At 37.0% G+C, this 27,453-nt stretch overlaps 1 protein-coding gene across 1 annotated transcript in view; it reads left to right on the plus strand.

The window, feature by feature from the left end:
• SLC16A7 (solute carrier family 16 member 7) overlaps positions 1-27,453 on the plus strand; it is a 158,651-nt gene that overhangs the window by 64,223 nt on the left and 66,975 nt on the right. The window contains exons 2-3 of the mRNA XM_040637209.1: positions 24,429-24,557; positions 26,613-26,856. Of these exons, the coding sequence (XP_040493143.1) occupies positions 26,643-26,856 (214 nt within the window). The 5' untranslated portion in view covers positions 24,429-24,557; positions 26,613-26,642. The remainder of the gene's footprint in view (positions 1-24,428; positions 24,558-26,612; positions 26,857-27,453) is intronic.

Raw genomic sequence — 27,453 nt, forward strand, 5'->3', positions numbered from 1 at the left:
TATATATATATATATATATATATATATATGCTTCTATATATATATTATATGCTTCCATATAAAATATTTTATATTGGGGCGCCTGGGTGGCACAGCAGTTGGGCGTCTGCCTTCGGCTCAGGGCGTGATCTCGGCATTATGGGATCGAGCCCCACATCAGGCTCCTCCGCTATGAGCCTGCTTCTTCCTCTCCCGCTCCCCCTGCTTGTGTTCCCTCTCTCGCTGGCTGTCTCTAACTCTGTCAAATAAATAAATAAAATCTTAAAAAAAAAAAATAAATAAAATATTTTATAAAGTTTTATGAGTTATCAGACTTCATATATTGGCATCATACTCATGAATCCTTTGCCATATGCTTTATTGGAGCCGGCTCAAACATGTAGCTTTAGCTCACTCTTTTTAACTCTGTATATTCCATTCCATGAATATACAGACTTTTTTTCTGTTTATCATTTTTTTTCAAGTTTTTATTTAAAATCCAGTTAATATACAGTGTAATATTAGTTTCCGGTGTAGAAGTTAGTGATTCATCACTTGCATACAACACCCCGTGCTCATCACAAGTGCCCTCCGTAATCCCCATCACCCATTTAACCCTTACCCCTACCCACCTCCCCTCTGGTAAACACCAGTTTGTTCTCTGTAGTTAAGAGTCTGTTTCTTGGTTTGCCTCTCTTTTTCTCCCCCTATGTTCATCTGTTTTGTTTCTTAAATTCCACATATGAGTGAAATCATATGGTATTTGTCTTACTCTGAACTATTTCACTTAGTATAATACTCTCTAGCTCCATCCATGTTGTTGCAAATGGCAAGATTTCATTCATTTTTTATGGCTGAGTAATATTCCATTATATATGTATACTGCCTGTTCTTTGTCCGTTCATCAGTCATGGACACTTGGGCTGTTTCCATAATTTGGCTATTGTTGATCATACTGCTATAAACATCAGGGTACATGTGTCCTTTTGAATTAGTGTTTTTGTATTTTTTGAGTAAATACCTAGTAGTGCAATTGCTGGGTCATGGGGTAGCTCTATTTTTAACTTTTTGAGGAACCTCCATACTGTTTTCCAGAGTGGCTGCACCAGTTTGCATTCCCACCAACAGTGCAAAGGGTAACCTTTTCCCCACATCCTTGCCAAAATCTGTTGTTTCCTGTGCTGTTAATTTTAGCCATTCTGCTGGTGTGAGCTGATATTTCATTGTAGTTTTGATTTGTATTTCCCTGATGATGAGTGATGTTGAGCATCTTTTCATGTGTCTGTTGGCCATCTGTGTCTTCTTTGGAAAAATATGTATTTATGTCTTCTTCCCATTTTTAAACTGGATTATTTATTTTTTGGGTGTTCAGTTTGATAAGTTCTTTTTATATTTTGGATACTAACCCTTTATCAGATATGTTATTTGCAAATATCTTCTCCCATTCAGTAGGTTGCCTTTTAGTTTTGTTGATTGTTTCCTTTGCTCTGCAGAAGCTTTTTATCTTGATGAAGTCCCAATAGTTTATTTTTGCTTTTGTTTCCCTTGCCTCCAGAGACATGTCTAGTAGGAAGTTGCTATGGCTGATGGCAAAGAGGTTGCTACCTGTGTTCTCCTCTAGGATTTTGGTGGTTTTCTGGTTCACAATTAAGTTTTCATCCACGATGAATTTATTTTTGTGGATGGTTTAAGAAAGTGGTCCAGTTTCATTCTTCTGCATTTTGCTGTCCAGTTTTCCCAACACTGTTTGCTGAAGAAACTGTCTTTCTTTCCATTGAGTGTTCTTTCATGCTTTGTCAAAGATTAGTTGGCCATATAGCTATGGGTCCATTTCTGAGTTTTCTATTCTGTTCCATTGATCTATGTGTCTGTTTTTGTGCCAGTACCATACTGTCTTGGTCAGTACAGCTTTGTAATATAACTGCAAGTTTGGAATTGTGATACCCACACCTTTGCTTTTCTTTTTCAAGATTGTTATGTCTATTTGGAGTCTTTTGTGGTTCCATACAAATTTTAGGATTGTTTGTTCTAGTTCTATGAAAAATGCTGTTGGTATTTTGATAAGGATTGAATTAAATGTATAGATTGCTTTGGGTAGTATAGACATTTTAACAAGAATATACATACTTCAGTTATCTATTCTTTTATTGATACACATTTAAATTGTTTCCAATTTTTTAAAATTCTTATTTTCATGTAGCTATAAACATTTTTTACTTGTCTTCTTGTGCACAAACATGTGTACGTAGGCGAGAAATTGATGATTGTAAGGTATGCACAACTTCAACAAGCAGTTTTCAACGTGTAGGAAGCTCTCAGGGCTCCACATTCTGTGCTTGTGTGAAATCTATAGAAATCTAGATGTAAGCCATGGACTAGCTTCATTTAAATTTTTTTGCAAAGTTCTGCCTGTGACCCATTGGGCTCTAGTGTAAAAAAAATATTGTCCCAGGTGGTAAGGGGCAGCAGTTTTATTTTTTCTTCCTCCATTCAGGAGGAATTGAGAGAATGGAGGATAGGCCTAGACCGGCACCTGGCTTACATCAGTGGATGATTCTCTCATCCCTGATCTTGCATGAAACACTTTTCAAGTCCTCCTCTCTATTATGCAGAACATAAACTTTTGCTTCATTGACTGCTTCTGGCTCCAGATTCCAGGAGACTCATGTTTCACCACAGTGTGCTCTGGTCAGTGGAGATCTTTACTGTTGTTGCTATTATTGTTATTGTTATTGTTATTGTTATTATTGTTAGGTTAGTTATTACTTTGGTTTTCTCTTTTCAGATTTTATTTTCCACCATCAAGTGCTTCCAGCAAAGGGCTTATACCCAAATGCAAATTTACAGAAATACCTTTTTTTTCTTTTAAGATTTTAATTTTAATTCCAGTTAGTTAACATATTGTGTAATATTAGTTTCAGTGGTAGAACTTTGTGATTCATCACTTACATACAATACCTAGTACTCATCACAGGTGCCCTCCTTAATCCCTATCACCTAGTTAAGCCATCCCCCCACAACACCTCCCCTCCAATAACCCTACAGAAATATCTTGATCTGTCAGCTGACTTTTCACTAAAGTTAGATAGCAAACAATAAAGACTGAAGTGGTTGGCAATTCTGTATCACCTGTTGCAATAAGATAGACCCGCTTTATATTCTAATTGTGTGCGTTGCAAAAATGACATTATTATATAAAAATCAGAGCCTTTCTTGTATTCTTATCTAGGGAAAGGATGTGCCGTCTCTGTACCAATATGGTTCTGCAAGAGTACTTTATAGTAGCCCAAGGACTTTAATTCAAATACAGTTTTGGATCTAGTCAGCTATTTGAACCAAAGCTTTAGTAAAGCTGCAGAATTCTGCTCTCTAAAGCGGAAAAGAGTTGACTCTGACTTTTGTAGGCAGGAAGTTTCCATTTCTATCACCTCTATCGTAAAATAACTTACAAGGCTCTTACAAAACTTAGAATTTTGAGCAGTGTAATAAGCATGTCAGGATGATTTTGCCATATAACACTCCCACGTATAATGAAGCTAACCTGTTGGATAGAATTTTTAGCACTTTATATCTGGGTGTAGAAGAACATCTACCAAAAATGATGAGTTAGGTTTGGCATAATTAATACTGAGCTGTTCTTTCTGACAGTAATTGGCAAATAGATTCAGTTGTTTCTTGGGGCTACTTCTGAAATATCCTGGTAAGACCATATCATCAACACAGACAGAATAAATGCTGAAGGTAAGAATTCCAACATGTTGAACAAAATTAAACCTAATTCAGTAAAGGCATGCACCGTTACATATAGACTAGACAAGTTACCAGTGATTTTTTTTTTTTTTTTGGTCTACTGGTAGTCCTTTCTATAGTTTAGCAATAAAACATTTTATATTAATAATTAATACATATTTTTCTCCTTAGCATAGGTTAAAATCATGGAAATAGTGAATAACTGTCCCATATAGCCTAGGAAGACATCAGCAGCAATGAAAAAAATCATAACATCCATTTCTTATCATAACCCTGAATTTAAATATTGGAAACACTTTATAAAGATGCAGCTGTGTTTTTCATTCTATTAGTTCTTCCAAGTGACTTTAGTCTCTGCGGGACTTTGCTGTGACGTTTTCTGGGGCATCATTGGTCAGCTATCAGAAAGAGGAAGTCAGCTTTATCTTTTAGTTCTCCAAGCGTATTAGCATCTCTTTACCGACAACCTGTGCAAAATATTTTCTTTTTTTTCTTTTTTTCTTTTTCTTCTTGAACAGCCTCCGCGCCCAGGGTGGGGCTTGCATGCATGACCCTGAGATCAGGAGTCACATGCTGGGGAGCCTGGATGGCTCAGTCGTTAAGTATCTGCCTTTGGCTCAGGTCACGCTGGGATTGAGCCCTGCATCAGGCTCCCTGCTAAGCGGGAATCTGCTTCTCCCTCTCCTCCTCCCCCTGCTTGTGCTCTGTCTCTGTCAAATAAATAAATAAGATCTTAAAAAAAAAAAAAAAAAGAGTCACATGCTGTACTGACTGAGCTAGCCAGGCACCCCCAAAATATTCTTTTTGGATTATTCTCTTTTCTTTTCACTTGACTGTTCATGTTCATCAATAAAGACTAAAGCAAAATATATTTATAATCTTCTCAGGCTGGTATGATTGTACTTCCTAATACAATGGTTATTACCATAGACTGTTTTTTCTCAACTGGGGTTTGAGGAGAAAATTACAACTTAATGCCGTAAGTCTTAGAATGGATTGAATTAATTACCTCCTTTGTATTGAGGTGCATAATGTTTACGTAACATACTTGGGACAATTGAGGAAATAGTCACTCCAGTCATTTCTGTTTTTGCTGGTTCAGGTCATTGCAGTTGAGAAAAGTTACCGTAGAGTACTATGACTTTCTACCTTTTCTTGTTGTTATCTCCCAAGGAATTACATACTGTGTGAATGCATGGGCTGCATCTTGCTCCATTGTGGTGCCCCTAATTTTAGTCTATTGAATTCTTTCCATGTAGGAGTTGTTTGATAAATATTTATGAATCACATGCTAGAATAAAAGAAGCTTCTTTTGGCAGAACTCTGATGGTAGAACTGTTTAAGGTGACCATTAATGAATATCACAGTGTCCAAGGAAGAATAGTGGACCTAAGTCACAGATGGAATAGCGTTAGTGTTTGAAAGGCCCAATGAGGTGGGGAGAGTGGTGGTGATCTGTGATTATGATGGTCTCAGAGAGCGGTAAGACGGAGCCTCAGCTCTCAGGTCATTTTATTCATGACTGAGATAATCTGGATCAGCAGGAATGAAGATGGAACAAGGCCATATGCTCCTTTGTAGCAGCAGGCCAGCTGGGGTTCTTTTATAGGGTTCCTTTATAGGGTAGTGATGACAGGGGTCTCAAGAACACAAGAAAGGAGGGTCTCAAATGCACAAATGATTTTTAAGTATCTGCTTGTTTCATATTTGCTATTGTTCCATTGGCCAGTGTTACAGACCAAATGTTTTTGGGCAATACCTTTTATTGAAGTCCTAATTCCCAATGTAAAGATATTTGGATATGGGGCCTTTGGGAGGTAACTAGGTTATGAGGGTGGGGGACAAAGATCTGATGGACTGTTTGCCCTTGTGCAAAGAGACACCAGAAAGCTTTATCTCTTTCTATCTACACATACACATCAAGAAAAAGCCATGTGAGCACACAGAAGGTGGCTTTCTGCAAGCCAGGAAAAAGGTTTTCAACAGAATTCAAGCATGGTGGCACCCTTGGACTTCCAGCCTCCAGAAGTGTGAAAAAATTACTTCCTGCTGTTTAAGCCACCCAGTCTGTGGTATTTTGTTAGGATGTTCCACACAGACTAGTACACGCAAGTAAGTCACATGGCCAAGCCCAGAGTAAATGTGAAAGGGAACGATTTACAGAGGTACATACAGGGAGGGGAATAACTTGTAGGCAATTTTGCATTACTACCATTTTTATGTCATGGTCTGTAAATAAATATGATGCATGATATAATAAAATTTATATAGGTATCATGAATTAATGAATTATGCTTCTTTGGATATAAAACATTTCTTAAAAACTCCAAAAGCTAACCCTTTAGAGAAAATGCCCTGGAGTCAGATATCCTGATGTCATTTGGTGCTTATATGTCACGCACTTACTTATGAAGTGTACTTCAGGACTGTTATGTGTTTTACTAGTTTTGCAGGCTGTTCATACTTTTCAATGGATATCTACATGAGACCAAATGACAGTGCAGGCTGTGTATTCATTAGATCCACCTTCACATAATCTGTTCAAAATTTAACATTTCTATTATTTCATTGCCAATTGACCTTGAGGCAAATTGTCAAGAAATTTATGAGGGTAACAGCATGAATATGTGTTCTCAAGTGTCTCTTGGGTAAAATATGACTCATGGTTTTCTTGCTTCTGAAATGATTAAGCCTCAAACCTGAAGTTGACAGCAGAGTCATTGTACAGATTGATGTTCTCAATGACTAACATTTGACAGAGTTTGCTTCTGATTTATTATGCTCCTAGGTAAAAAACAATTTACCTCATTTTTTAGTATTTTGACTATGTGCTTTCACTAATTGGATGAAAAATTTAATTTCTTTTATATTGAGGACATGTGCATTTTGAATAAACTAATCATTTTAAATTAAAACTTTATTTTTAAAAAAGTATAGTTGCACTGTGTTTCTAAGTATACTGATGTGGTCCTGCTCTTTTCTTTTCTGATGTCAAGTAGCTCCTGATTTTTTTTTAATCTGTACCTAAGAGTAAACCTAATACTTATATAAAAATCCACTTACTAATTATTGGATTTTTGTTACAATTATCTATTTGAGCACAGCAAATGTACTTGAAAAACAATCAGACACAATTAGGTACAGCTCTCACTAACTGAGCTTATAATTTTTGGAAAACAGAAAGCTAGGAAATAACTTTCTCTTTCTTCTCAGCAGTACTTTCAACTATTACAATGTTATAATTTTTTTTTTAAAAAGAATTGAAGTATGTCACCTTGAAAAGGAAACAAAATGCAGGAAATGGAGGGAGAGAAAATAATATACATTTCCTTCCTACAGTATTTTCATCTACCAAGAAGATAAAATAGCATTACTATTATTATGTGTTTTCTTTATCACATAAACATATTTGATAAATACAAAAAATTTTAATATATACATAAATTAGAATGCATATTAATATAATGAAACCTACCATTCAACTGAAGAATTTACTAGAAACATCCCTTGAAATGACTTTATTCCTCTCCTGTTTCATCCCCAATCTGCTCCCAAAGGAAGTAACTGTTATTCTAAATTGTTTTATTTTTAAGAGAGAGAGAGAAAGAGTAAGGGGAGGGGGGAAGGTGAAGGAGAGGGAGAGAGAGAGAGAATCTTAAGCAGCACAGAGCCCAAGGCAGGACTCAATCTCACGACCCTGTAATCATGACCTGAGACAAAATCAAGAGTCGAATGGTTAATTTTTTAATCCACTGAGCCACCCAGGCACCCCAGAGATAGCTGTTACTCTAAACTTTGTATTGATCCACTGCTTTTGTGTGTGTGTTTTCTTAGCTTTATTGAGATATAACATTGTGTAAATGAAAGATGTATACTGTGATGATTCGATACATTTATATATGATAAAATAGTTACCACAATAGGGATAGTTTACACTTCCATCACCTTATATAATTACCATTTTTATTTTGTGATGAGAGTATTTAAGATCTATTCTCTTAGTAACTCTGAAATATATAGGGAAGTTTTGTTAACTCTAGTCACTGTGCTATATATGGAAAAGACCTTATCTTCTAATGCTCCAAAAGTAATTGATTACCTAGGACCGGAAGCTGGGATGCAGGCAATAATGGCAAAAATGCCCCCTGTACAAATCTATACCAAACTTTATCTTCTGAATCTTAAAACACCAGTGTGTACAGAGCTTCAACGTCTTAATGGACTCTCTGTCCATGAGAATCTGCAGGCTGGACAGCGTGGGTACCATGCCATCCATCTTGTTTACTGTTTTATCTTACTCTCTTGTGGGCCTCCATGCATTCTTCTCTCAGCCTGTAGCCACAGAGCAAGACGAAACAACAACGATGAAACAAAATTGTCAATTCATGCAAAGGGGTTCCTAGGATCATCTTCAGTTCACTAGCTCTCTGAGCATAGTTTGAAACCTCCATTTTACCTTATCAGTACAATCCTCTGTATAAATACACTGTTCTCCTTTGAATCTAGAAACCTCCATTGCTCATTACAAACATTTTCTTGAAAATAGAACTACTTCAAAAATTGTAGAAAATGTGTTGATAATTTTTTTCCTAACCAAATTATCTGCTGTAATAATCTCCCTATTTATCAAGAGATGTATAGTAGTTAGAGAAAGGTGTAAGCGTGGTGGGGAATGAAGAGGGATGAAGAGTGGTTCTCGTTTTGCAGCCCCTTTTAAGGTCAAGGATTATTGAATGTAATATTTCAAATAGTGATTCAACCTATGGTATTTCTTATATTTGGATGGGGATCTCTGTTACTGGTTCCTTTGAGAGAGTCAGCTCTAGGCATAAATGGCGTTAGTGACATTTCAGGTTATTTTTTCGTAGGTCTGTAAGGGACATGGCGTAGTCAGTCTGAACTCCTCTCAAGACAGGGCTAGATTCAAAGGTATATTTACTTCCATCACTTAGAGGGGACATCTTAGAGCCAAGTAGTCCTAGACTCCACAAATCCCTTGATGCAGCTTTATTCCCCAAGGTCCTTGATAATGAATTTTGTATGTTTGACCCCAAAGGAACTGGGTGAAACTAGAAATTCTAAGTAGTTTGACTGGAATTTGACTGGCTTTTAAAAAGTTTTCTGTGAGACCAAAATTTACCTACTTTGATTTAGTGCTGTGTGAATCCTGTATTCCATTTACCAAAATGAATTTAGCCATTTAAACTAAATCCATTGAGTAACTTTTGTCATAATCTGCAGGCAATGATTCTAGCCCCAATGTCTATTTTAGGACTGTATGAGTAACAAACATCATGTTAGGATTATTATGTTATTACTAAGTGCTAGTTTATATAATTGAATGTACATAAATTTCTTCATTCTAAAGGGCTAGAAGAACTGAAGTACAGTAAAAAAATAGTGTCAAGTTTTATATATCCTGGAATAAAGTTATTTACTCAATTTGAGGTTACTGTGGTAGGTACTATAGAGAATATAAATATGATTTATTCATGGTTCATTGTCTCAAGATACTTACAGTCCAGGATGGGAGATAGACATGAATAATTTCAAAAATAAAACATAGTATAATCAAATAGCTTTGAGAGTTTAGAGAAGGTATATTTTCCTTTTTCATTATTTATTAGACTTTCATGATTTTATCTTAAAAGGCATCGTTTATTTGTGTGGAAGGATGGGTGTCATTTCTTCATGTGACAATGTAGGAGGGTTGGGTAAATGAAAGGGTGGTAGATTTCTTGGGGAAAAATTACTTTCTGCACCAAAACAAGTCTGGGAGCTTTTTGTCCTATAAAACAAATTGAAATGCATATTAATATAGTGACGACTTTGAGAAATTGTGAAATAAATACATCATTTAGCAGAGAATTCCTCAAATCTACCTGATTACTTATATCCATATAATGTATGTAAGCATCCTGTGGGATAGCTGTTTCCTTATAGAGTATTATGCAATTTAAAACATGGAGAATGGTAAAAATGAGCAAGAAAGATTTAGTACAGTCAGATTTTGCGATGCCTTGAAATAGGACTCTGCGGTGGCACTGAAGTTTCTGAGAGATGGGGTAACCCAATCTGAGAATACTGTTGGGAGATTAGTCCTGCTACGCACATCAAAGGGAGGCTGGATGTGTGGAGAGGTATGGGAGGCAAGCATGGGATACTGAAGATGAGACAGTTCCTTAAGGGACAGTGGGAGATGAACAGGGGTGTGAAAAGAGAAATGGTGGTCAAAAGAGAAATGGAAAGAAAGATGCATTCAAGAGCTATTAAAGAAAATTATGCATGCAGGAGAAAGCACTTGGGGTTTTTCAGCCTAGGAACTGACTGTTATTACAATTAACAGACTTAGGGGAATTTAACATTTCAGTAGGGTATCCTTTTGAAATGTGTAGGAAGTAGTAAGAAATAAAGAATTATAAGTGGTAACTGAATTTATAGAGGTAGACAATATTATGGAGAGCGCAGGTAAAGGGAAGAGACAATCAACAACATAGGCTTTACGAGAATCCACCAATGTTGTACCTGATGAGGAAAACCAGCCATAGAAGGAGGCGTGGTGAGATAGTGAGAGAAGCCAGAGTCTCAAGTACGAAGTACTATTAAGTATTGTTAAATACCTTAGAAAATTCTAATGAGTTGAGCCACAATGGTTTTGGAGATTAGGAAGTCATAGCTCATTTTCAAGAGAAAATTTATTCAGTGAAGCTTGCAAGTGAAAGTTTCAAAGCAAAGAATTATGAGTAGGTGGTGAGAAAGTAGAGCTTATAAGGAAGGATGGCCCTTGCATGAAGTTTTGAAGTGAAGATGAGAGAAATATAATGACAGTACAAGAAAAAAAAAAACAAAACAGTAACTAGAGAAGGTCATGCTTTCTTATTCTTTTTTTCTTTTTTTAAGATTCTATTTATTTATGTGAGAGAGAGAGAGAGAGCAAGAAAGTGAGCCCAAGCAGGCAGAGGGAGGGGCAGAGGGAGATTCCATGATGGGCAGGGAGCCCAGTGTGGGGCTGGATTCCAGGACCCTGGGATCATAATCTGAGATGCTTAACTGACTGAACCACCCAGGTGCCCTGCTTTCCTGTTCTTTTTAGGCTTAAGGAGATAAACACATTTTGTAGGCTAAAGAAAAGAACAAGAAAAGACCAATGCATTAAAAATGAAAAATAAAGTGTGAAAGCTATTGGAGCCAAATCCCTTAGAAAGGCAAGAGAGACTTCATTAACAATGATAAGTAAATGAATTAGCATGAGAAAAAAGGATATCCTTTTGTCTAGAACAGACAGGAAGAAAAGGTTTGTTTGCCTTGGGGGTAAAAGATAGGAATCGCCTTTCAGCTGTTCCCAGGTTTGGAAAGCTGTGAAGCTCCTTGTCCTGCCGTCAGGCACACTGGGATGTGTGGGACTGGCAAAGAAAAAGTCAAAGAAAGCTTAGTGCTCCCTGGTAAAGCAGGAAGGAATGTAAAGGAAGCCTCAGGGCAAGGAAGTGAGAGCTCTTCCCTGGCCTGGGCAAGGTCAAAATAAGTATGAGTGAATCACCTGGAATAGAATGGTACCCAGCCAGGCAGAAGAGTCTGCTCTGAGAGAATGGGTGGATGCCAGGGTCTATGAGAGAAAGACAGGGTGGAAACAAAATTAAACTAATAAAATGATTAAAAGGTAGAGAAATTAAATTAGGATTCAGTTGTTTGGAGTTATCAATATCTTCCCTGGCCAGGTGGTAGCGAAACCTGAGAGAGGAAAGCCTCCTAGCCCATAGGAGAAAGCTAAGGGGGGAAAATGGAGGCACTGTGCAAAGGTGAAAGGGTTCTAATAATTTTGTTACTTCTGACTTGGTGTGGTGCAAGTACGTCATCTGTTCTCAGAGGACTGAGTTTGTTTGTTTCCGTATTTCTGTGGGATTCACAGTCTTGACTAGTACTGTAAGGAGAGGAGAAAGGGAATGAGCCGATTTTCTTTTCTCTGCCTTTAGGATGATGCTTCTTTCTGGTGACCTTCCAGAAGTGACAAGCAGGATCGAACCAATTGATTTATTTTCAGCGGCTCCTGTAGCGCTCATCTAGGCTATATTTAACTTCGGGTTCATTTTTGTCCCAGTCGGCGCCGACTTCATTATCAGTGTTCAGCGCATATCACGTAGCAAGAACATCAGATTCTAAATAGGAGGGCTTGAAATTGTGAATGCTGGGGAGCTTCCTAGCGAGGCTTCCTTAGAGAAGATCTTCATAGAGAATCTTGAGAATGTCATAAAACAGGATGAAAGTAATCACTTTCAGCTCTGCCTCCTATTTCAGCTGGGTTTTATTGATCTTTTCTAAGAAAAGACTGCAGTTAGCGGTCCCTACCGATGTCGGTGTCATAAAATTTATATACAAGTTTGACAAGAGGAATACCTTTTGGTGTTTGTAAATAGTTCTTATGCATTATTAATGGTATCTTTAGTGACTTTTTAAAATTCTATCGAACATGATATTTTTACTGAACAATATATGACGACGTGATTCTCATTTGGTAGTTGTAAAGTATAATTTTTTAATTGAAGGATATAGAAATTGGGCAAATATGGGAACTAAAAATATATAGCGTATGAGCTGAAATATTACATAGTTCTTTAAAATACTTTGAATATATAATGCGCAAGGTGCTGTTTTCATTCTGTCTTGGAAAAATGTCTTCATGTGATTTATTTCCAACATTGAGCCAAATTGTCCTGATTTTATGGGAACATACTCTGTTAAAGAAGATGGAAATATGCTTCACTATTTTAACCTTGATAATGAAAAACCATTCAAACACATACCAGGTCCTCTGAGGATCTCATATAATAATTTTTATGGAAATTAAATTGTGGTATGGGAATGGAATAAAATTCTAAGCACACTGAAGGAGCTGACACTTGGCCTTTAGGATCGTCGTGTATTTAAGCACGCTGCTCAATCCCCTTACGTAGTGGAATTCCTTCAGAGGATTCTTTCAAAGGAACTTTGCTCATTCAGCCCATAGTTTTTAGAATCTTGGAAAACTTGCCAAATAATGTCTGTCTGTTCATTACTTACTTTCGAATCGCAGTAGCATTTTTCCAGAGAAGGAAAGAAATTTGTATTTCGCGAGCTAAGAAAGTCTATAAAACAGAACTATTTTACTGTCACAGAATCAAATAGCAACCAAAAGGGACCTCAGAGAATGCTTAATCCTGCTGTGTTTTTACAAATAAGGAAACTAAGAGCCAGTGTGAATGTCACTTGCTCAAAGGATGACAACACTTTAGTGACATTTATTGTGATATATGTATTTGAATTCTCCAGTGTCATATCTCTGTATGTCACATAAAACAAGATCCAGGATATGGGTGTCATTTTAGTCACTTGGTCATTTTACATGCCCCACAGGCACTATTCCTTTCTATCTAGGCTTGTAGTACATTTTATAATATAATCCTTTTAAAAAATATTTTTAAGTTGATTCTAGTTAGTGTAAATAAGCACACTTAGTTCTTTGCGCGATACGCCTCTCTAAGTACACCTAATTATAGACAATTTAAGTTTACTAGACCTTCTAACACTATTCATATCTTCTCCACCCTTACTCTCAACTTTTTTTTTTAACTGAAAGAATTTACTGCTGTCTGACTTAAGCCTGTAAGAGATTTTAAGAAAAAGTACTAAGGCTACACCCTTGGTTTGGTCTTTTCCCTTGGTTTTGTGACCTTTCAATTCAGTTTTTGCATTGAGGCAGTGTGTCCATTTGAGAATCTTTTACCAGGCTGGGGATGGGGAAAATGTCTTATAACCCTGCAAGTCCCAGTAATACATGGATTGTCCATTCTTCCTTTTCATCCCTGTTTGCAAGCAGATGAAATCTATTAATGACCTCATTGCCTCTGCTACTGTTTATTAAATGTAGCTAATTAAAATCAGTTCATGCGACCAACATTCTTTATCCAAATCTCTTGTCCCAAACCCCAACTGCATTGCGTGCATTTTCCGCCTTCCACGATATCACACACAAATAGTCTTACCAAATATTTGGTCTCTGCCTAACATAAGTTGTCGTTTCTCTAATCTCTTCTAACAGGGTCCTCTGGACCATCTGCCCATCCCTGAAGCCATTGCCAGACATTTTAGGATTTTGTTTCATACACACCACCTCAGATTTTGTTGTATCAAACAGCTCTAATACCTTAAGGCTTACAACAACAGACATCACTTCTTATTCATGCTACTTAGATATATGGGTCAACTATTGCTCTGGTGGCTCTTGGCTGACCTTCAAGCATGTTCTCATTTTCACGGATCTAGGGACATGTTTTCATTTTAGAAGGTAAGAACTATAGGTATAGAGTCAAAACATGCAAACATATTTGAAGGTGACTCTTGCATATGGCCTAAACTTTATTGGTTTATATCCCATTGACAAAGCATGTCCAAAGTTAGTGGGAAGGGAATATATTTTGCCTACAGAGAAGCATGGCAAAGATGGGTAGGCCAGGACAGATACTTAGGAATAAAAAACATAATTGTCAAGTGAACTCACTCACAAATGTATAGTAGAAGAAACAGGTGACAACTTGATTAGGTTCCTAAGAGTTCCACAGCCCTTCCCTTCTAAATTTTATAATCCTGACTACTAATACCATTTCCTTGAATCCACTGGATGGTTAATTTTCTGTGGGCTCTAGCTTTTGTTTCCTCTTCCTATTTCGGCAATTACCAACCAATTGAGTGTCTCCTGAAGTCTCTGGGGAAGGACACAGCTGAAATGGGGGGAGGGCAAAAATCCTAGGCAAGTCACTATAAGTGAAGCAAGGATCAGGACAAGTAAAACATAGTAGGGTGCAGAACGGGCGGCAACATGAGCACTGCCAGCAGTTCATGATTGCAGAGTAACATGAAGGTGGTAGGAGGTGTACAGTTCTTAACTCTGTGAGAACCTCGTCCTAGAGTGAAACCAGTGCTGCAGATAGACTCAAAAAGAGATGCTTGAGATGATTGCACCTCAGTTTCACTATCTGCAAAATGGAGACAACAGCTACTAAATAGAATAGAAAAAATAAATGTCAAAGTGTCAGGTGTCTTAATCAGTGATGTTTACTTGTAACTTAAGAGGCAACAACAAATTTTATTTATATGGGTAATTTGTAATCAGCAAATGTAATTTATATCTAAATTGATGCATGGAGACCATCTCTGGGTATCTTCTTTACAACTTATAGAAAAGCCTCATAATTTCATTTAGGTACAACTAAAAACAAAACAATATAAACAAGACAAAAAGAAACAAAAATGAAGGTAAGATCTTTAAAAATATAGCTCCAATTTCACTGTATTACTTACAATAACCATATTTAAATTGGTTTTAGATGAATTAACCTATTTTTCAAAGCAGACATAAACCCCAAAATTAGGGCAAATAATTAAATGTGTAAGATTAACTTAAGAAATTTTATATACTAAGATATTATAATAAGTGTTATTCCAAATTAGTAAAATTAAAATATATATATATATATATATATATTTTTTTTTTTTTTTTTTTCTACAAACCTCAGACTGAGACTATAGCCTAGGTATTTTTTTTTTAAGTAGGCTCCATGCCCAGCATGGAGTCCAACATGGGGCTTGCACTCATGACCCTGAGATCAAAACCTGAGCTGAGATCAAGAGACAGATGCTTAATCGACAAGCCACTCACTCACCCTTCATGTATTTTTTTAAATGCATCTCTTTTGTCACCTATTTTGAATTTTGCTGTCATACAAGTTTATATCATCCTTTTTTCACTGAACATTGTATGGTAACTATTTCCCATGTTATTACACAATTTTCATAATCATCATTTAACATATGATAGCAGTCTGTCAAGTGAATGACAGTAATATATTCAACCACCTCCCAGGTTTGTGCATTTAGTTTGTCTTTAGTTTCCCCATACTATAAACATGATAACTCAAGGGAGAGAGGAGCCAGGGGTTTTAGAATCACGAAACTATGCTGCCAAGGCATTGGGTGACGAAGATATGTCATAGATGGAAGTAAGAATGTTCAGGCTTCTAAAAAGAGCAGTGCTTCATTGGAAGCTTCAGCCACTGGTGCGGAGAGGAGTCAGTAGACCAGGGGAGCTTGTCTTGGTAAAATGGAAGACCGTATTACTTCATGCCTCTGGCCAGATTGATTCACCTTGCTTTGGTACTATTTCTTAATCCTGCCCCCAATGGTATTGTATTTTAAAGAAACTTTTGGGGAGTCTAGCATATTTCTAAATCTCATAATTGGTAGCAGGAGATCTTATGGATTTTTTTCTTTACTCAAATTTTAAAATGGGCTTTTTAATAGAAAAGTGAGAAAAATATTCTCTGGTCCTATAATCTTCCTAGAAAAATCTAGGAGTTTTTTTTTTTTTTTTAAACACCCCTTCCCTAGTGCCAGGTTATTATCTTCTTTTCAAATTGAGGAAAGAAACAAACACCAGAAAATCTTTGAAGACTAAATGCAAAATGGAAGACCCAAAATGGGTTAGAGATAATTCCATTTTTTCCAGGTTGACCAGAGAATGTCACTGAATATGAAGGGTGAGAAAGATAATCTGAATGGCTTTCCAGCTATGCTCCAACAACCTTAGGGACCATTTCAGGGAAGGAGTCAGTGAATGATACTAGAGAGAGATCTAGGATCTTTATGACTCCCCCATCCCATCCCACCCCCCATAAACCAGAGTAGTGGGTTTGGGTACTAGGGTTCTGAGTAACACTTTGTTTCTAGAAAGGATTCTGTGGCTTTGAAAACTGTAGAGGGATAGGAGGGACGGAGTAAAACCACACTGCTCTATGGCCATCCTCCCTAACTATGGAGCCATACATATTTTATGGCTCTGGGAGGAAGAGAAGACGATAAACATGCCAATAGATAAAATAGGTAAGTTTTTCTCTAGACATGAAAACATATTTAAAAGTTTGGGCCGACTCCTCTTATCCAAATAATCTAGACTGCATACTGTTAATGCTATTGGATAATAATTCTAATAATTACTAGAGCTTTACTGAATGCTTAATTGATCACTAAGTTTGTGTGACCGTCACTTAAAATTCTCATTTTACAGTAGAGGAAACTAAGAAATTGAATGTCACATCTTGAATGTGGTGGGATAGAAGTTTGAATCCAGGGAGTCTTGACTTCAGACACAAGGGTGTTTAACTTTTTTTTTTTTTTTCTGTACTGCATAGCTGTATGCAAATTTCGTAAGTGACAAAAATTCTTATTTCCAAGACACTCATTTCTCTTGCACTTTCATTCCTTTGAGGATATTTATTGAACACCTACCAAGTTCTGAGAATAACGTTAAATAAGATCGATTCTGCCCTCAAATAGGGGAGAGTGCCAAGAAGTGTGATATAGGTTATGGGATATATGTGTTATGGTAAAAGTATGCACAGGGAGTTAGGATTGGGGTTACAGTTGGGCTTCATAGTTACGGGAGCTGAGGTCTATCTATACCTTAAATTATAGACAGGAGTTAGATGGAGGAAGGTAGTGGTGAGGGACACGTCAAGTGGAAGAAATAGCAGATGTGCTACGCCGTGGTGAAACACCAGGATGGCTCAAGAACTACAGGTATTTTACTGCTACAACTACAACACATTCTTGCAGGTGTGTTGGAGCCTAACCAGCAATTTTCAAACATGTTGTTTGAAATCAGGATCACCTGGGGAATTTATTGAATGTGGTTTGCTGGGTCTCGCTCGCAGAGTTTCCATCTAGCAGATCTGAGTTGGTGCCCTAGAATTTGGGTGTTTACCAAGTCACCATGTAATGCTTATGCTCCTCAACTAGGAGCCACACCGTGAAAACTACTAGGTAAGGCTAGAAACAGGGACCAATTTCTTTTTGCTGTAGTATGATTAAAATCTAGCTAATAGGAAAAAAAGCATTAGGGAAAAAAAGACATGAAAATTCTATATGGAATACAAACAACTATCTGCTACAACTCAACAACCAAATTAATATATAAGGGAATATATATTTGCATACTGAAGTTGTGTGTTAGGCATTTTTGCAAAGATTAATAGAAAACTAAGATATACTCATTATAGAACATTTAAAAATTTCAAAAACATATGAATTATATGTCACTTCTTTCCAAAGTCACCCCTGTTAATAGCTCTTCACATGTATGTAGAAGACTGGCTTGTGGTTGCATGGCTTCATGCTCGGCCTCCGTGTTCACATCAGTGCCTCCTCTCTGTGTCTTCTCTTCTGTGTGTCTGTCTTTAAACCCCCTTTGCTTCACTCTTATAAATATAGCTTGTGATTGCCTTTAGGGACCACCTGGATAGTTTAGGATCAGCTCTTCTTTCAGGGTCCTTAACTCAGTTACCTCTTTTGCCATAAGCCGTTGTCCGTTGGGGCTGCTACAGCAAAATATCATAGGCGGGGTGGCTTTCTGGAGGCTGGGAAGCCCAAGACGAAGGTGCCAGCAAGTTCTGTGTCTAATGGGAACCGGTGTCCTGGTTCATGGATGGCTGTCTTCTTGTGCCCTCACATGGCAGAAGGGGTAAGGGAAATCTGGGCCTCTTTCATAAGGACATTGGTCTCATTCACGAGGGCTCCACCCTCATGACCTAATTACCTCCCACAGGCCCCACCTCCAAACATCATACTGGGGATTAGGTTAGTAGAATTTTGAGAGGATACAGCATCAACTCAAAAGTCTAATGTCCAAAGTCTCATCTAAATATCAAAATCAGATATGGGTGTGACTCAAGGTATCATTCATCCTGAGGCAAATTCTTCTCTAGCTATGAACCTGTGAAATCTTCCAAAATATGATGGTGAGACAGGCATAGGATAGACAGTCCCATTCCAAAAGGGAAACATAGAGAAGAAGGGAGGGGTTCCAAGTAAGTCTAAAACCCAGCATTAAGTCTTCAGAGCCAACAACATTAAATCTTAAGGATCAAGAATAATCTTCTTTCATTGGATGCTCTGCCTTCTGGACCCACTGGGCTATGGTCTCATCTTTGCAGCTCTCACAGGTTGGCGTGAACACTCTCAGGGTTCTAGAAGAGAGCCCTGTCCCCAGGGCTCAGAGCATCATCCTTGTTGGGGCTTTCTGCAGTAGCCCTATCCCTGCGGAAGTATTGTGTCTGGGCTCTGTCCCAGCAGGATGGGGTCTTATATCCATGGCTTAATAGGACCCTGGTCCTTAATAGGATCCTGACCCTGCAACTCTCTCAGGCATCTTCTAGAATCTAGGTGGAGGCAGCCATGCCCCCATGGCTCTTGCATTCTGCATGCTGACAGAGATGGTAGAGGAGTGTGGGTACCACCAAAGTTTGCCTCCTGTGTCCTCCAGAGCTGCACCTGGGACAGCCACGGAGCTCAGTTCTGGAGTGCAGCAAGCAGAGCCCATGATGTGAGGCAGCCCTGGGCAGCGCACCCTGATGTCCCAACTTTGAAACCACCTTCAGGCAGCCCCACCTTTGAAATCTCTCCGCCCCTGGGGCCCTAGCACTGCGGATCTGTGATGGAAAGGGCAGCCCTGATGATTTCTGAATTGTCTTTGAGTGATTCTTCCTTTGCCTTTAACAATAGCGCCTGCTTCTGTGGAGATGGCAAATGTTATCAAACGGTGTTTTGCCCACACTTTGAGTGTTCTCTACTGACCACACTTTCTCATTCTCTTCAGTATGGATCGGCTGCAAGTTCTCCAAATCTTTAAATTCTGCTTCCTATTTGATTAACAGTTCTACCTTTAAATCATTTCTTTCTTCAGGCATTTTACTATAAGGAGTCAGGCGGAACCAGGGCCACTCTTTCAACACTTTGCGTAGAAATAACTTCAGCTACTATCCCATTTCATCACTCACAAGTTCTACAGTACAGCTGGAAGATAAACACCGTCCAGCCAAGTTCTTAGCCACGTTATAACAACGATTGCCTTTCCCTCACTAATAACACGTGCCTGATTTCTGTCAGACCTCATCAGAATGGACTTGACCCTCCATATTTCTACTAACATTCTGTTCAGGATTAACTTTGGTATTCTTGAAGAAGACTCAGGCTTTCTTTACAGTCTCCTCTTTTCTTAATTGGCTGTCACCAGAATCACCCTTAATAATCCACTTATGGTAATAGCCTTTTTCTCACATGCACCTCAGAACTGGTCCAGCTTCTATCCACTCCCCAGTTCCAAAGCCACTTTCACATTTTTAGGTGTTTGTTATGACAGCATCCCCCTCCCAGTACCAATTTTTGTCTCAGTTTGTTAGGGCTGCTGTAACAAAGTACCATACACTAGGTGGCTTATAAATAACAGAAATTTATTTCTCTCCATTCCGGAGGCTGGGAAGTCCAAGATCAAGGTGCCTGCAGATTCAGTGTCTGGTTGGGGCCCTTCCCTGGTTCATAAACAGGCACTTTTCTTTTCTCTTTTTTCTTTTTTAAGTGGGTTTGTAGTTTTTTCTTTAAATTTTTAAAAAAGATTTTATTTATTTGTCAGAGAGAAAGAGAGCACAAGCAGGGAGAGTGGCAGGTAGAAAGAGAAGCAGGGTCCCCACTGAGCAGGGAACCCAATGCGGGACTCAATCCCAGGACTCTGAGATCATGACCTGAGCCGAAGGGAGACGCTGAACCAACTCAGCCACACAGGCATCCCCATACACAGCCATTTTTCACTGTGTCTTCACTTGGCAGAGAGAGTATGGGAGCTCCCTGGGGCCTCATTGTAAGGGCACTGATCCTATTCATGAAGGCTTCACCCTGCTGACCTAATTGCCTCCTAAAGGCCCTACCTTCAAATACCATCGCAACTGTGGATTAGGTATCAACATATGAATTTTGAGGGAACACAAACACTCAGTTTCTGGGACCATATAAGACATATTGCAGGTTCTAGGGATTAGGACATGGACATACCTTTTTCAGGGCCCCTATTCAGCCCACAACAATTGCTTTTACACACTTCTTAAAGTATAGTATTAGAAATCAGGAATCGTTTGGTGTGGGATGTCCATTTCCAATACCTTATAATATGTGCTGACATGTATTTTTTTTTAATTTGCCCATTATAAAAACATCTTTAGTTAGTTTGACCTTTATTATCAATTAGCATTCTCAGAATCCTTTTAACTACAGCAGTTAAGTTTAGTTCACATCTAAAAATAGGTTTTGTGTTACTGACATTTTGTGGGCCATGCACTATTGATATGTCTCTTGTCTAGTTGTCAAAGTAAATCAGTCTATAGGATTTAAAACATGGGCTGTCTGGAAGAATAAAATAACCTCTCAGGATTAGATTACAATTTTAATTCAGTTACCTGTTGGAGAAGAGAAGATTTGGTTCTGTTTAATTTCTGTTACAAAATTGGGTGAGTTGTCATCTAAACTTAAACATTGTACATTAATTTGACACTACTTTATCCTTTTGTATAAGAAAAAGGAAATAGAAAACATAAAGACTAGCTCATAAAGGAACACAGTAATTCCTTTAGGTGAAAACACAGCCTCTTTATAGGTAGGATGTGAAGAACAAGTCATGCTTTATCCATAGGCTCTCTAGATTAATTTATAGTGAAGTCAATAGTCTCCTAACGTCCATTGATTTAATTTGGGACTTAGTTTGCTGAGTACCTTATTTCTGGACTATAATTTGAAACATAACTTCTGGATGGCTTAGACTATTGATAAGGGTTCATAAAATTGATTCATCCTGATTTAGATTTGGGTAGTTGAAGAAATAATTATTCACAAAGTATATAAAGGAAATTCTGATATTCTGTACAAGTAATGAGCAAAGACCTTAAATATAACACTAGAGTCTAACCATTGATCATCACTAATAGTTTTATTATTTCTTTGCCCTACATCTTCATCTCCTTAGATTAATCATCCCATATTGATTTCTAGAAGATAAGGCAAGGCTTGGGGCTTAAGCACATTCCACCACGTTAGTTTTTTAAAAACATTTGAAATAGGCGAATGTTTTCAGCAGTCATTAAGTCACCCTTTTGTCAAGGACAATGATATATTGTAGTCTATATACTCAAAAAAATTATAGATAGCGTAGATGTAAATAAGCTGAAATGATGAATTTCTAAAGACTTTGAAGGATAGTTGAGGTTTAGAATTACAAAGAACAAATATTTGAATTCCAGTGGACAGGACAGGCAAGGACATGTGCAAGAACTGAAATGTGGAAATTCACCATTGGAAATAAGACCGAAGGAGTATATTTGTAAGCAGAAAGAGCAGCCTCTAAGATGCTGTGTTGAAGGTGGAATCAGTAACAAAGGACCTAACGAAAATACTAGTCGTGGTACCAACTTAAGCACTTACTGGACATTACACTTTGGAAAAATCACTTTGTGCCTCTGATTCTTTATGCTCTCATCTCTAAATGTGATTAAAAACATCACTTCCTCTTCACTCATGGGATTATGATAATTAATTGAATCTTTGGGAAATAGTTAAGCGTTGTCATTGTTGTTGATGTTTTTGGTGCATCCTGTTGTAAGTAAAAGTTATCATGAAACAAGTGACAGTGTATGCAAACTGCCAACAAACCAAAAGAGCTTAGAGCGTAGTTCAACTTCTAGCTGTCGTAATTAACGCAGCTTTTGTAGGGGCGGATAAACTTTATGCCGCCTTGGACTTTAGGAAGCAATCTCCAAAATAGTTGCTTTCCCAAATGAAAGGAGAACTTTCCCATGTTCTGAAGGATTGTTGATCTTCTACTGTTTTTTTTTTTTTTTTTTAGTAGGACACACAATTCTAAAACACTGCTTTTCATCTTTAAAGCTAAAGACCAATATATGGATCGTATGAATATATTTGTGTAAACGTGTATTAAAATATGATAGTTTAGTAGACGTAGAGAAAGGGATGTAAAATAGATTAATATAACTACCAAGCAGGAAGTTATAACTTCTTGGATTTTTGGCCAATTTGTTGAAAGAAGCCATGGATGTGAGTTGGTCTTTCTATAAGAAAATAGACTAGTCAGGTTAAAGCAGTATGAAAGGTTTGTAGAAATGTTGGAGAGCGTTTAGAACGTGGACTTGTCAAGATCTCTTGTAGCCTCTGTGCTGACCTCCATAAAGCGTGATGATAATTAAGTATAGACTGGAAGGTCAGAGCCCAATTTTCAGAAATGCCTCAGGCTTTCCTCAGAAGTTTTGCCCCAGCTCTCTCTGCCAGAGGACACTGACAGGAAATATATTTCCTCAAAATATAAAAAGGATTTCTGCATTTGGATGGGCAGGTTACATGTAGTAGGATGGGGCTGCCATCCCTGAACTACCCGGCTTAAAAAAGTTACCAAGGCTCCCAAGGCCCCTGGTAAGACCAGAACAGATGTTTCTCCTCACCGCTGTTACCCCAGACCCGGGAGACCCTGTAACTCTTTATTCTGAGCACAAGTTAAAGTTTTAATTTCAGCCTGGGTGGCTCAGTTGGTTGTGTCCGAATCTTGGTTTCAGCTTGGGTCATGGTCTTAGGGTCCTGGGATCAAGCATGTGTGTGGGGCTCCGAGCTCAGCAGGGAGTCTGCCTGAGATTCTGTCCCTCTCCCTGTGCCCCGCCCCCCACTCATGTTCTCTCTCCCTCTCAAATAAATAAATAAATCTTTTAAAAAACCTTTAATTTCAGCCTTATCTATTTCTCAGGTTTTATTCATGACTTTATAATTCCCTGACTAATCATTCTAGTTCCCACTCTCAGTTTCTCACTGACTTGGCAACTAGATCACAAGCTTTCCTCATCCTCTCATACAAATCTCATTTAGCCTGGTGCCTGCATTGCCTTTTTCAACGCTTCAGGATACGTGGCCCTACATGCAAAGCAGGGAACTGGTTATTTAATTCAGAGTTGACTTTTTTCCAGCTTTAATCTAGGCAAAGGAATGTCCAACTTAAACAAAATAAACTCTAAGTACTAGCTTCTATGTATTCAGCACAAGATTTAAGTTGAAATGAAAGTATTTGATGTATTAGGAAATTTGAATGTATCTGTCACCTAGTTCTGATTAGGAAGTTTTAATTCTAAATCAGAAGATCCCTAAAATACTTTTAGTCCTTTTCATGACCAGTCTGTCTTATAGTGAGACATATATATTACTGATAATGTTTCTTTTTTTAATTATGTTAAGTTAGCCACCATACAGTACATCATTAGTTTTTGATGTAGTGTTCAATGATTCATTAGTTTCATATAACACCCAGTGCTCATTACAAACTGTGCCCTCCTTAATACCCATCACCTGGCTACCCCATCCCCCACCCCCCTCCCCTCCAAAAAGCTTTTTTGATAATATTTCTAATAATTCTCTTTTCAATAATCTGTTTCCATTGTCAATGGATAGTTTCTTTAACTGAATTTTAGAGTAAATTATTTAAATGAGTATAGGAAATTATTTGAGTGACAGCTAATGAATGCCAATGAATTTCTGTCTCGTAATGGTAGTTATGCAATCTAATGTTATTTATTTTAAAAAAACTATTTCTTCATTTTATAGTTATAATTTTTTTCACATGCATATATGTTTGATCATTTTGTTCATACGTTAGCAGTTCTGTCAATGGATTGACAAAGAAATTTTGCTAATTATTAAAATATGGTCATAATATCCTGGGATAAATTAAAGCCAGCTGATCTAATGAGGCTCATGGAACTCAATTATACATGTAACCTTTGTTTTTTTCATTTCTTTAGATAATCCAGAGTCTGCTCTACCTCTCTCCCTTTGCATTGCCCTCATATATCACTTCAAGGAATAGTGACTAGACTTAAAATTCCACGGATAATCCAAAAAAATCTGTTCAAGTTGGCATCTACCAACAGGTAAAATTACACTTTTAATTCCTGCTTTTCTTGATTATTTCCGTAAATAAAAGGAAAAAGACACAACAGGTATAAGTCATGGAAAATATTACAGAGCTGTGCACAGAAAAATAACATGAGGCCAGTGAGTGTGTATGAATCAGATCTTGATGATTAATCAACCCAAGAGTTGTTTAATAATGAACAGGTAGTAATCTTGGAAGTGGAATTTTTCAAGGGTTAATTGGTTAGGGTCCACTCTTTAATAATTTAGTTAAGAGATCATAAGATATCAATTTATATGGAAGAAACTAAACAGCTAGGAGATAAGGAAGTGAAGAGGCATGAATAGTGACTCTCAACCTGGACTATGCAGTTATAATTAAAATCAAGTCAATATTCTGGAAACAGATACAGAAGATTACATACAGAGATAAACTGGTGAAAAAAATAACAATACAAAAAAAGGAGGATTGAGGAGAAAAAAATAACTCAGTTACATAATCTTTTTTAAGGCCCTTAGTTTTCTATGAGCATAGATTCCTGTCTATACAATAGAAATCCCAACATTAACCTAGCTCATTAGTAAATTTTAGTATTCATATTCATAACATGATTTAAATATTAGTAAAATTCAATATTCCTATTGATATATTTAAACAATGTATTTAAGATTATTTAGAAATTTTTTCTGAAGTTACTGAGAAATCATCTAGTATTTCTAAGTGTTTACAGTAGCAGATGTGATAAAAGCTACAATAGTTTAAACTCATGAATTAATAATGAAAGGTTCTTTTATGCAAACAGGAAAATTGCAGAGAACTTCTCTACCTATTTTAAATTTCATTTTTATCATTTTTCCTCTATGAATTTCTGAAAGCCAAGTCCTTTGGTATAACTCTGGACAAATTACAGAAGTTTAATGTAGAGAATATTTTCATTCGAAATCTGAAAAGTACATGAAAATATCCTTGATATAATTTGACACTAAACAAAAATTAAACCTGTCTCTGCTTTCATAGCTATGTGTTTAGTTTTTTGGTGGGTTTTCTGAAAACATGTGGCAAATTTAGTTTTCTTAACTTATTTCCAACATTATTTTACCAATAGAAAATTGTTTCTTTTTCTTCTACATTTCAATTGAAACATATTCACAAATAAAATGAGAGTAGTAAGAAGAAGATATTGAAAAATGCTGGCAATTACAGCTAAAAGCTAAGCAAACAGCATTACTCCACAAAGAAACATTGATGTTAGGGAACCAATATTTTTAATTTAATTTCAGTTATGTGAGGTTGTATGTGATCATTTCTTCCGCAGGAGAGTGTGAGCTCTTACACCATAAAGCTAGCGGGTAAGTGTTCCTAGGCATATCCAAAGAGAAAGTCCTTTCTTTTAACAAACAATAACATACCGTTTATTTGTTTGGAAGAATTTTATTGCTACAAAAAATGCATAAAATGTATCATTATTAAATAATAGCTAGCACCATTTTGAGAAGTGCAGTAAAATTAATTCATTAAAACCATATAAGTTCTAATGTGACAGGTCTAGAAAATAGGTTCATGCTGAAATATTTTTAAGTATTCTCAATTATTAAAAGTAGAAAAATTCTAAAATATTTCTAATAATCTAATATTTCTAATAATAAAAAATCTATAATTCTTTACAATCTATCAGATTTAATACATACATGGTCCTTTTTAACCTTTGTAAAGAAAATCTTAAATATTTTGGAACAAGAGAGTATTCTGTTTCTAAGTGATGACAGCTCCATTTTTATTATGCTTAGAATTCAGATAGAGATAGCTTTTATTTTTGGGTTGGTACTTCAGTGCAGATCTGAATTCTTTGAGTAATTTTTGAGTAGTTTTTATTTCCATAAACAAACGCTTTCAGTTTTAGTTACATACATTGTTCCATTTTGGGGGTTGATTTTCTGAGTATGAGAATATTAAAAAATATTCACGAGAAATTGTATGCTTGTAACTATAAAATATTATTTTGGTGACTCTCAAGAGTAATATCTGAAAATGGAAATAAGGTTTAAACTGTTATTTCATTTTTTTAAAATAGGTTGCTTGAATCTCGACTAGAGGAGCAGAAATGCCACCACCAGTAGGTCCCCCTCTACACCCACCTCCTGATGGAGGCTGGGGCTGGGTGGTGGTTGGAGCGTCCTTTATCTCCATTGGATTTTCATACGCATTCCCCAAAGCTGTCACAGTATTCTTCAAAGAAATTCAGCAAATATTCAACACTAGCTACAGTGAAATAGCCTGGATATCATCCATTATGCTGGCTGTTATGTATGCAGGAGGTAAGATTTCTGGGAATAAACGGAATTCCAGATTAAGAAAACAATGCTTCCATGCCACAGTGCTTTACATGTAATGTCTTCGTATATTAAAGCTCTGTTTTTGTATTATAGTCACTTAAAACCAACCAAAAATATAATTCCAAATGAATTTTTAATAATTTTATCGACTCTGCATCTCGAGCTGTTCACTTCGTTCTTTAGTATTACTAGAGTATTTATTTGAATGAGGATTTCTTTAAACAAAGTAATGTTTACGAAATTATGGAATTTCCAAGGGAGGCACTTTCCATTTAATCTGCAATAAAGTCTATACCATAGTGTTAGTATCATTTCCTACCATTGTTACAGTTGGTAGAAATCCTTTCTTCCTAATGAGAAAGAAACTCCAGTTGCTGATAATCTGTGAGCCTACTAAGTACTTCACCTTCAGCTGCAGAAATGGAGTGTTATCATGTACATTCTGGATCCATTCAGGTTCTTGTGATCAAAATAATTCCTTATCTCTGTAGTACTCATTAAATATGACATTAAAATAAAAGATTTTATTTATTTTGAGACAGAGTGGGGTGAGGGGTAGAGGGAGATGGAAAGGGAGAG

This window comes from Ursus maritimus, unplaced genomic scaffold (genome assembly GCF_017311325.1).
Source record: "Ursus maritimus isolate PB19 unplaced genomic scaffold, ASM1731132v1 scaffold_21, whole genome shotgun sequence".
In the NCBI taxonomy this organism is placed as follows: Eukaryota; Metazoa; Chordata; class Mammalia; order Carnivora; family Ursidae; genus Ursus; species Ursus maritimus.